The 11,072-nt window shown below is 54.9% G+C and overlaps 1 protein-coding gene across 1 annotated transcript in view; it reads left to right on the top strand.

Annotated features, from left to right (window-relative positions):
* Positions 1-249: 249 nt before the first annotated feature.
* STKLD1 (serine/threonine kinase like domain containing 1) overlaps positions 250-11,072 on the top strand; it is a 19,630-nt gene continuing 8,807 nt past the window's right edge. The window contains exons 1-7 of the mRNA XM_066362670.1: positions 250-264; positions 2,718-2,804; positions 4,518-4,562; positions 6,108-6,182; positions 6,461-6,562; positions 8,589-8,659; positions 9,364-9,479. Of these exons, the coding sequence (XP_066218767.1) occupies positions 250-264; positions 2,718-2,804; positions 4,518-4,562; positions 6,108-6,182; positions 6,461-6,562; positions 8,589-8,659; positions 9,364-9,479 (511 nt within the window). The remainder of the gene's footprint in view (positions 265-2,717; positions 2,805-4,517; positions 4,563-6,107; positions 6,183-6,460; positions 6,563-8,588; positions 8,660-9,363; positions 9,480-11,072) is intronic.

Below are 11,072 nucleotides of genomic sequence, written 5' to 3'. Positions count from 1 at the left end.
GCGGCCAGGCCTTGACGGCCTGCCCACCAGAGAAGTGCACCGATGCCCCAGCGGATACCGTTTGGGCAGGGAGGGTCACGTGGGCAGGCAGACACACCCGGGGCTGAGGGTCGTTTCCAGGGTGGGGGATGGGGTGCTCACCAAGAGGCGGTCCCGACTGAGCATGCTCGGTCGAGGGTCCGACGGCAGGCGTCGGGTAGGGGCGCGCCCCTAGCGCCCAACGGAGGGAGAGGGAGGACAGGAGTCATTATGGAAAAGTACCAGGTGCCGAGTTGTCCCCTGGTGGGGAGGCTGGGACAAGGGGCCGACGGTCTGATGCAAGCCCTGGACCTGGCACCCCTGCCACCCCCCCACCCCTGCTAGTTTAACGGTCGCAGTCCCCGTAGGAGTTGCAAACGAGGCCCCACCCCAGGGAGGCAAGGGACCTGTTTAGTGGCCAGTGTCTGCCTCTAGCTCATAGGGTACCTCCACAGGTGACCTCCTGGGTGCCCTTTGCCTCTCTGGGCCTCCTCCCCCTCTAAAATGATGAGTGAAACTAAGTCATCTCTAGCCTCCTCTGTCTGAATGTTTGGAGTAAAAAACAACTCCATCCTTCCCACCTATGGGTCCAGACCCATGGAGACAGGACACCCTATGTCCAAAATTCATCAACAGGAGCCCCCAAACTCCTAAAACACCCTGTCAGGAGGTCCTAGTAGGGGAACTCATGTCTTTTCCAGGGCTTGTGAAAATATGTGGGACCTGAATTCACAAAAGGCAAGCCACAGAATAAAAATGAATGGATGTTTAATTAATTACTTCTATACCTAATACGTTAATTTTATGAAATGTTAGGTTCAGTCTTTGTAAAAACATCATTAATCTGAAAATAGGCCCTGGCCGGTTGGCTTAGCGGTAGAGTGTGGGCCTGGCGTGTGGAAGTCCTGGGTTCGATTCCCAGCCAGGGCACACAGGAGAGGCACCCATCTGCTTCTCCACCCTTCCCCCTCTCCTTTCTCTCTGTATCTCTCTTCCCCTCCTGCAGCCAAGGCTCCACTGGAGCAAAGTTGGCCCGGATTCTGAGGATGGCTCCATGGCCTTCCCCTCAGGCACTAGAATGGCTCCGGTTGCAGCGGAGCAACACCCCAGATGGGCAGAGCATCGCCCCCTGGTGGGCATGCCTGGTGGATCCCGGTTGGACTCATGGAGTCTGTCTGTCTGCCTCCCCACTTCTCACTTCAGAAAAAATACAAAAAAAAGGAAACAAAACAAAACAACAACAAAAAATCATTAATCTGAAAATAATTTAGATTTTTCTTTGTGTGTGAGGACTACAGGTAAGTCAGTCAGTGGTGAAGCAGGTGAATTTCTGGGGCACAGAGAATTGAAATAGCAAAGTTACTTTTTCAGGGAAAAAAGATAGGCTTGGTCTGAGACACAGGTGCATTTTACCGCTTAATTTGCCACTGAGAGGGCGTGTGCATCCTTACAGCAGCCTAACTGCTCAGGACAGCGTCCCTCCTGTGCTCTGAGCAGGATTCAGGCCTCTTACAGGGGCTGGATTACAGAATGGCATGGCCGCCATCTCTCTGCAGGCTGGGCTCAACGCATAGGCCCTGGGGTCAGACCCCAAATTCCAGACTAATCTAGGCCAGTTCCAGACTAATCTAGGCCACCTCAGTTAGTAGTGCTATAGCCCGGTGTTATTCCACCACCGGTCCACCAGGAATTTCGTGCCAGTCCACGAAAAAGTTAACCATCCCAATGTTGTATGAAGATTACAGACCCGCGGCTCTGAGTCGAATTTGCTTATGCTCTGGGTGATTTCTACCTTAGCGTTCCCCAAAATAATTCTCCTCTTTTCACTGGTCCCCACGTGTAAAGAGGTTGAAAACCATGGCTGTAGCCTTGGGCAAGGACCTAGCTCCCTGTGCCTCAGTGTCCTACCCTGTGAACGTGGACACAGCGATAGTGGTGACGGCATGTTAAGTGCGTGGTGCAGTGCCAGGCACACGCGTGGCTGTGACGATGATTATGGACCAGTAACTTTTTTGGTTCGTATGCCCAGTTCAGAGGTGGAAGCTGGAATTTGGGATTATTGGGGACTAGAGAGAGTGAATGATCCCTGTGCCAGCTCTTGGATGCCCACTGGTCCTCACTGCCAGTTGGAGAAGGGGCAAGGAGTGGTGGAAAGAGCTCCAGAATCGGCCCCCAAAAGATGGGTTTGAGTTCCACCTTCAAAGGGCTCCTTGGCCTCCTGGGCCATTTCCTCTTTCTGCACAATAGGGGCAGGGATGCCCGCCCTGCCCGGAGGGGAGCGGGGAGGAGCAGAGGAGGCTGTGGATGTGAAAGGCTGTGTGCCCTTCTTTTTTTTTTTTTTTTTTTACAGAGGCAGAGATAGACAGGGACAGACAGACAGGAATGGAGAGAGATGAGAAGCATCAATTATCAGTTTCTCGTTGCGCGTTGTGACTTCTTAGTTGTTCATTGATTGCTTTCTCACATGTGCCTTGACCGTGGGCCTTCAGCAGACCGAGTAACCCCCTGCTGTAGCCAGCGACCTTGGGTCCAAGCTGGTGAGCTCTTTGCTCAAGCCAGATGAGCCCGCGCTCAAGCTGGCAACCTTGGGGTCTCGAACCTGGGTCCTTCCGCATCCCAGTCCGACGCTCTATCCACTGCGCCACCACCTGGTCAGGCTGTGTGCCCTTCTTGAAGGCCTCTTTCCTTTTGGCTGGTAGGTTTTGGACCAGCTGAATCCCGGGGCCTTGGGGGTGAGCCTGGTAGTGGAGGACGTAAAGACCAAAGTAAAGCTCGTGATAAAGCAGGTAGGAGGCCGCCCCCCTGGCACCCACAGGGGGTGGCTCCCCAAGACATACACTCATCATCCCCATGTTGGAGAAAGCTTCCTGACGTGACAGCGAGGCCCCTCTCACCCTGAGGGAGAAGAGATGCTCGTTTTTACTCCAACAACAACCACAGCTGTACTGTCACTCATTCAGTGAGGTGTCATCTTACTTAACCTCTCACCGACCACGCGAAGCGGGAGCCTTGACCGCACTTCACGGCCAAGGATAGGGAGGCTCAGGAAGACTGCAGACTAGCCAGCATCACACAGGTCCCCAGACAGTTTGACTTTAAGCCATGTCACTGGGGGCTACAACTGTTACCAAAGGGGAGCCAGGCAGGGGGCAGGGACTTGACCCAGGTCACATAGGACTGAGGGCAGCATCCCAAGCCCTTCTTCTACCTTCTCACCAGGCTCGCATGATGGGGTGGGGTGTAGACCTGAGGGGGACAGCCGTCTGTGTGTCCAAGTCCGGTGGTCCAGATGAATCAAGGGTCTGGGAGAGAGCTGGCACCCTTGGTGGTCCTGGATAAAGGCTGCCCGTGCAAGTGGAGAGCCCTTCTGCTCTGCCGGTCCTGTCTGTGGCCAGCTCAGTGGTCTCTGCCCAAGGCGGCCGGACTTGGAGTCCTCACCCACCTCCTGCTTCATCCCTGGTCTCATGGGCCAGTGGGCAGGATGGGTTGCCTTCCTTTGGGGCAGTCAGGAAGGTTTTTGTTTTTTTGTTTTGTTTCATTTTTATCAGAGGGGGAATGGAGAGAGATGAGAAGCATCAACTCATAGTTGTGGTACCTTCGTTGTTCATTGATGGCTTTTTCATATGTGCCTTCACCGGAGGGCTCCAGCTGAGCCAGTGACCCCTTGCTCAAGCCAGTGACCTTGGGTTTCAGGGCTTCAAGCCAGTGACCATGGAGTCATGTCTATGATCCCATTGCTCAAGCAGACGACCCCATGCTCAAGCTGGCGACCTCAGGGTTTCGAACCTGGGTCCTCAGCGTCCTAAGCTGACGCTCTATTCACTGTCTTACCGCCAGGTCAGGTAACACATTTAAAAATATATATATTTCAGGATGGTTTGAAAATGGGTCCTCTAATGGTTGCTTAGAATTTTTATTATGCTATCCTACATTTACCCTTGCAGTAGGAGCAAATAAATATGTCCTCATTGCTCTAAGTATTTTTAGATCCTTGCCTTAGGAACATCTCCTATCCCCATTTGGTGCCATGTGGTGGTACATGAATGGTAGGTGCCTACCACCCCTAGTGAATTAATGATGGTGATGATGGTGGTGGTGATGGTGGTGATGATGGTGATGATGGTGGTGATGATGGTGATGGTGGTGGTGGTGGTGGTGGTGATAGTGATGATGGTGGTGGTGATGGTGATGGTGGTGATAGTGGTGGTGGTCGGTGATGGTGATGATGGTGGTAGTGGTGGTGGTAGTGATGGGGATAATGGTGGTTATGGTGGTGGTGATGATGGTGATGGTGGTGGTGGTGATGATGGTGATGATAGTGATGGTGCTGGTGGTGGTGATAGTGATGGTGGTGGTGGTGGTAGTGGTGATGGTGATGATGGTGATGGTGGTGGAGATGATAGTGATGATGGTGGTGGTGGTGATGGTGGAGATGATGGTGGTGGTGGTGATAGCCTATTACACATTTACTGAGCCTTAATGCTCTTGTACCCCTACAGGTAGCATGCAGAGACAATCATCATGCCAACAAGGCCCTGGATGAGGTAACTCTCTGGGTGGTTAACTCCCTAGAAGACATGATGCAGAACACACAGAGAATGTTCTGTGCCATCCCGTAGAGTGACTGGGCGGAAGCCCCAGTAGAGGCAGGGAGGGTCAAAGTTAGTTCTTGCCTGCTGTGAGGCCAGAAGCCGTGGGTTGTGGAGGAAGTCTGTGCCCAAGCACTCATTTCTAACTCTAGGTGCAGACAACTTGGGGTATGCATTCTCAGAGAAGGTCAAGTCAACCAGGTCCCTCAGCTAATCTATAGCCACCTTTTAAAAGATTTTTAAAAACTTTAAAAAAATTTTTATTTATATATTCATCTTAGAGGAGACACACACACACTGAGAGAGAGAGAGAGAGAAGGGGGGAGGAGCAGGAAGCATCAACTCCCATATGTGCCTTGACCGGGCAAGCCCAGGGTTTTGAACCGGCAACCTCAGTGTTCCAGGTCGAAGCTTGATCCACTGTGCCACCACAGGTCAGGCCTAAAAGACTTTTTTTCAATTATAAAAATACTGGTTACAGTAGAAAATCTGGAAAACACAGAATTGTGTAACAAAGAAAATGCGAACTATTTCACATTCCTGGAACCGACCAGTCAGGACTGACAGTAGCACCCTAATTTATAACAGTAGCAATGACCATTTCATATTCCTGGAATGGACCAGTCAGGACTGAGAGCAGCACCCTAATTTATAACAGTAGCAATGACCGCTGCAGACACTTCAGTGGCCCCACAAAGGCTCTGAGAAGTTGTCTCCTTTCTTGAATTTCACGTGAAGTTAAATGTCTACCTTCCTATCTAATACTTTTTTTTTGTCTCCAGTCTGGAAATTGCCAGCTTTCAACCCTTCCCCCAAACATTTGCTATTCGGTCCACGGTGTGGCCAATGCACAGGGCTGGGCCCGGGCCACATTCTGACAGAGGGAAAGATGGACCCGGGACACATTCTTCCCACCTGTAGCCCCACACTCTCACAGCTTCCCACCTTCCGTTCCCTTCCATGTCCCCCCAGGCAACCTGCTCTCACGCCCCACGCCTGACCTCCCGCACTTCCACACAGTCAGGGTCTTCTGGTTCTCCATGGCTACCATAGCCATTTCTGCTGCTTGGTGGTGGTCCTTCTCCAAGCACTTCCAGCTAGAGATGGGGGGATGGGACCCAGAGGCAAGGTGGGTGTGGGTACCTGAATGACCCCCTCCCTTTGGCTTGACCACCTTCTCCAGCCACCCTTGCCTGTGCCCTCTTTCCTCTACGCCAGGCACTTTGCCTGTATCAGGTCACTCTGTCCTCATGACACCCCTTTCAGGCAAGGCTAGGAGACTCAGAGAAGCCAAGTAGCTGCTCCTCCATCACACAGCACAGTCTGCATACACATGTTGGAGCCAGGACTCACACCAGGCCCCTATCAGCTGCACACCGTCCTTCTGCCCTGCTCTGCGCAGAGCGGGAAGCTTGCATTTTTGTGGGGTGTGGGACAAGGAAGCCCTCATGGGAAACTGGCATCCCTGACTGTCTCCCCACTCTGTGCTCGTGCCTACAGCTGATGCCGCTGCTGGAGCTTCAGCATGCCCATGTCTCCGTCTACCGGGAGATGTTCATCATGTGGAATGGCCAGGTGGGTCGGAGAAGGCACCTGCAGCCCGGGCCACTCGGCAGCTGCAAGAACAAACACCTGAGTGTGGATGCCCTGCACCATTATCACCCCTCCAGTCGTGGAGCGGGGGGGGGGGGCTGGACACGGAGTGAGTGGGAGCTGCCCACCAGAAACTTGACCCCACCCCCACCGCCACCCCCGCGGGCAGTGCTCCGAGATGGTGGCCCAGTGCAGAAGCACCCAGCCTGGGCTTCCGGGGCCAGAACAGGGGCACCTCAGGGACCTCACGCTCCCAGCAGATCTCTACTTTGTTCCTCTGCCTGGTGATGGACTACAGCAAAGAAAGCTTCCAGAAGGTCATTGAGAAGAAGCGGGAGGAGAGGGCAGTCATTGACTCAGAGGTAAGACAGACTGTCTAGGACACCAGGCCTGGGGACCACCTGGACTTCACAGGCCCCACAGTGGGGTGGGGGGTGTGTGCAGAGCAGCAGAGGGGAGGGGGGCAGGGCTGCTGGGGTCTGGTCGTCCTTTTCCTCACGTTCATATATGGAGGTGTTCGCACTCCGCCGTGTGCACAGATCTGAATACACAGGTTGGTGCCTTTACACAGTTGTATGCTCACAACCCCCCAGACCAGGACGCAGAACACCCCTGGAACTCCAGAAGGTCCCGGTCAGTCAGGCCCATGGTCGGACTTCTGCCCGGCCCCGAAATCCCTGTAGTTGGGAGGTTTCTTAATGTTCATCCTGGTGCCTTTGAGACCCCCCCCCCCACACACACACACACACCCCGGCTGGCTCCTCTGCGTTGAAGGGCCACACCCAGGCCACACCCGAGCCTCCAGCTAGCCCGGCACTGTGAGCGGCCTGTGAGCGTTTGGGTGGTTTCCAGTTTTGGGCTATGGTGGAGAAGGTGGCCATGCACCTTGCTGGGTGTGTTTTTGAAAAATGACCTAAATGCTCATTTTTCCTGGATAAACACCGAAGTGTGGAGTCATTGAGTCACAGGGCTGGTGTGTGTAGTTTGAACAGACATTGAAGTTTTCCAAGCCAGTGTGATCCCCACCTCCTCACCCCCGCGGATTCGCTGTCACCACAGGTGGGAGCACGTTTGGGCCAGCACTTCTGCGCGTCAGTCTTTCTTTTTTTTCTTAAGTGAAAAACGACACGTTAGTTTTAGTGATCCTGTGTAACCGCAGTGAGCACTACCCGGCCATCTGGAAGTCTCCCTTTGTGTCTGTGCAGGCCCTTCCTCCACTTAAACCCTGTCCTGTGCTTCTCCCCAACTGCCACTGGCCCGTTCTCTTTCTTGACTTTGTCTTGATGGGCAGGCGTTCTTCACTGCTACGCAGTTGGTTTATCAATGTTTCAGTCCCGCCCTGTGGGCGGAGCCTTTCCTGCCCCAGGCCGTGCTGTCTCCTGAGCTAGGTGGGCTGGCTGGCTCTGCTCTCACACTACCATCCTTCCGAAACGGGCTCTCCTCTGACGGGTGGGCCTCCACCCTCTCTCCTTGCTGAGGGGCTCTGGGGGGCATGCAGCCCCTCGCCCTGCCCCCCTCATGGGCCTCTGAGTGGTGGAACCCTTTCAAACACAAAATGTTCTCCAAAACCCAGTGGGTCGAACCGATCCACTCCAATCAGGGGGCCTGGGGATTAGTGGAAGGTAGAGTGGGAGAAAGCCCGGAGTTCTGCTCACTCGGCCTCTCTGACACCCTAGGGTGGAGCCCAGGGTTCCTAGGAACACAGTTTGAAAGTCACCGCCCTGGAAACTAGCTGGATCTTGTTTCTGACACAAAATGCTTTCAGGACGTTCTCTGTCACGGCTCTATTCATTCTAATTACATAGAGAGGGGAGGGAGCCCCACGTGGGCACTGGAGACTTCTCCCGCTCTGCTACCCACAAGGCCCATGAGCCACGGGGGTGGGGTACGGGGCTGGAGCCCAGAGCACCCGGGGTCCCAGAGACGAGGGAGGGGTCCCGGCACAGAGACAGGACTGCGGGGCCTAGAGACAGGGGAGTGGCCCTGGCTGACATGGTCTTACTGTCGAAGGGGCCCGAGGTGGAGACCCCTTGCTGTGGCTCCGAGGTCTTGGCTGGCATCAGCCCCACGTCCAGATGCAGGGGAAAGGAGCCGTGGTCCTGTGGCTGTTCTGAGGCGCTGCCCTCTACAGAAGCTGCAGGCGCCCCGCCGTGGGAGCTTGCGGCCCCTCTGGTCCTGGCTGTGGGGACACAGCTGTGTTGGGCTTGCTCGCTGGTCTCCCAGCTGCAAGCACTTTGCACGGTTAGTGCGTGAGCACGTGGCAGAAAGCTACGTGTGAGCCTCCAATAAACTGGCTCCGCAGTTCCTCTGCCGTCTGCCCAAAGCCAACGTGGACCTGCCTGGCCTCGGCCACCGGCCCTACACTGGCCTCTCCCACTCTCTCCCCAGTGGATGCGGAACGTGCTGGGCCAGGTGCTGGATGCTCTGGACTACCTGCATCGCTTGGACATCATCCACAGGTGACAGGGGCCAGGCTGCCTCAGGAGAAAGGCACATGTCTCCTCAGACATCAGTGCCTGTGCACAGGGTCCAGGGAGAGAGGTGCGGCCGCAGTCCCTGTCCCAGGACGAGGGCAGGCACCTGGCCAGAGCACCTCTCTCCCAGGCACAATGAGAATGCCCGCCCCTTCAGTGATTCACCCTCAGCATGCAGCGTAGCGAAGTGTGAGCAACTCGGGCAGGTTGGTTCTAAAGTACAGGGAAAGAAAGATAACAGCACTCCCAGGCCCGGAGATTAAGCTGCCGTGGCCTCTGGCCAGGGGGCGCGGCTGGGACCCTCCAGCAGAACCACTCACGCTGTGAGGGGCTGGGGTGGCAGCTCCTGTTGACCAGTATCCTGTGTCAACGGTGACTCAGTGTAAGGTCCTTGGCCACTGCGCGTGGAGACCCGTGTCCAGGAGGAGGCGCAGCTCAGACCCGGAAGGAGCGGCCGAAGGACTGGGTGGTCTGCTCCCGGCAGTCGGCCTGTTTACCCCAACTTAAAATAACTGGCTCAATTTTCTGTTTATAAGAGACAATATTTAAAAAGTGGGCTGCAAAGGGGGCATTTATCGGAGAGAGGGGCGTGGGCTGCTGCTGCTGCGGAACTGGGTGGGGCAGGGAGTAAGGTTCAGGGTGCAGGCTGGCCCTGTGGCGGGGTGCAAAGGTGTGGCCCTTGGTTTCAGGAACCTCAAGCCCTCCAACATCGCCCTGGTCAGCTGCAACCACTGCAAACTGCAGGAGCTGAGCTGCGAGGCGCTGATGACCCACAGAGCCAAGTGGAATATCCGGGCAGAGGAAGGTGGCTGGGGTCCTCCCAGACCCGGGACAGTGGGGCCGGGGAGCAGTGGGGGAAGGGCCATTCACCCAAGGCTAGTTGCTCTTGGCGTCCAGTGGCCACTCTGGGTGCTGGAACAAGGCAACATCAAACCTCTACTTGCTCAGAAGGTCCCCATAGACTCCTCCTAGGCTTATGTAGGGCTCCAAAGAGACCCCCCTGTCTGGATTGTAACCGAGCAAGAGTACCACCATCGGGGGAGGCATGCAGGGTCCAAGAGACACCCAGAAAAATGTTAATCCTCATGAAGGGAGAAGGTCTCAGAAGGGAACTACCTGACCAGTTGGTGGCACAGTGGACAGAGTGTCGGCCTGGGATGCTAATGAACCCAGGTTCGAGACCCCGAGGTCGCCGCCTTGAGTCGGGCTCACCAGCTTGCGCACAGGGTTGCTGACTTGAGCGTGGGATCACAGACATGACCCCATGGTTGCTGGCTTGAAGCCCAAGGTTGCTGGCCTGAGCAAGGGGTCACTGGCTTGGCTGGAGCCCCCCACCCCTGGTCAAGGCACATATAAGAAGCAATCTGGCCTGACTAGGTGGTAGCGCAGTGGATAGAGCATTGGACTGGGACGTGGAGGACCCAGTTCAAAAGCCCGAGGTCGCCAGCTTGAGCACAGGTTCACTGGCTTGAGCATGGGATCATAGACATGATCTCATGGTCACTGGGTTGAGCAAGGGGTCACTCACTCTGCTGTAGCCCCTCTGTCAAGGCACATATGAGAAAGCAATCAACGAACAAGAAGCAATCAACGAACTAAGGTGCCGCAATGAAGAATTGATGCTTCTCATCTCTTTCCCTTCCTGTCTGTCCCTATCTGTCCCTTTCTCTGACTGTCTCTGTCAAAAAAAAAAGGCAATTAATGAACAATTAGGGTGCTGCAACTAGGAGTTGATGCTTCTCATCTCTCTCCCTTCCTCTCCCCCCCTCTCTCACTTAAAAAAAAGTAAGGAAATTGATGTGTAGAGACAGAGGGCTGTTGGGTGCCAGGCACTGGCCAGGATTGGATTACTTTACTGATTCCTAAAGTAACCAGGACATGGTAGAGGTGGAGAGTAAGGGGACATGAGCCCTCTTTCCTTTGAAAAGACAATGGGACAAGGCCCTGGCCAGTTAGCTCAGTGGTAGAGCATCGGCCCAGCGTGTGTAAGTCCCGGGTTCGATTCCTGGTCAGGGCACACAGGAGAGGCGCCCATCTGCTTGTCCACCCCTCCCCTATCCCTTCTCTTTATCTCTCTCTTCTCCTCCCCTCCTGCAGCCATGGCTAAATTGGAGTGACTTGGCCCCAGGCACTGAGGACTGCTCCATGGCCTCTGCCTCAGGCACTAGAATGGCTCTGGTTGCAATGGAGCAAGGGCCCCAGATGGGCAGAGCATCGCCTCCTAGTGGGCATGCTGGGTGGATCCTGGTCAGGGTGCATGCAGGAGTCTGTCTCTGCCTCCCCTCTTCTCACTAAAAAAAATTAAAAATAAATAAAAAGACAATGGGACAAAGAGAGGTAAGCTTCTAGCCTCTAACAGCTGTTGGGTGGAGAGAACCAGCATGGATAACTCCAGAGT

The sequence above is a fragment of the Saccopteryx leptura genome, chromosome 2 (genome assembly GCF_036850995.1).
Source record: "Saccopteryx leptura isolate mSacLep1 chromosome 2, mSacLep1_pri_phased_curated, whole genome shotgun sequence".
Lineage (NCBI taxonomy): Eukaryota > Metazoa > Chordata > Mammalia > Chiroptera > Emballonuridae > Saccopteryx > Saccopteryx leptura.
The sequence above is the reverse complement of the archived record's forward strand: the minus strand, read 5'-3'. Positions and strand labels throughout refer to the sequence as shown.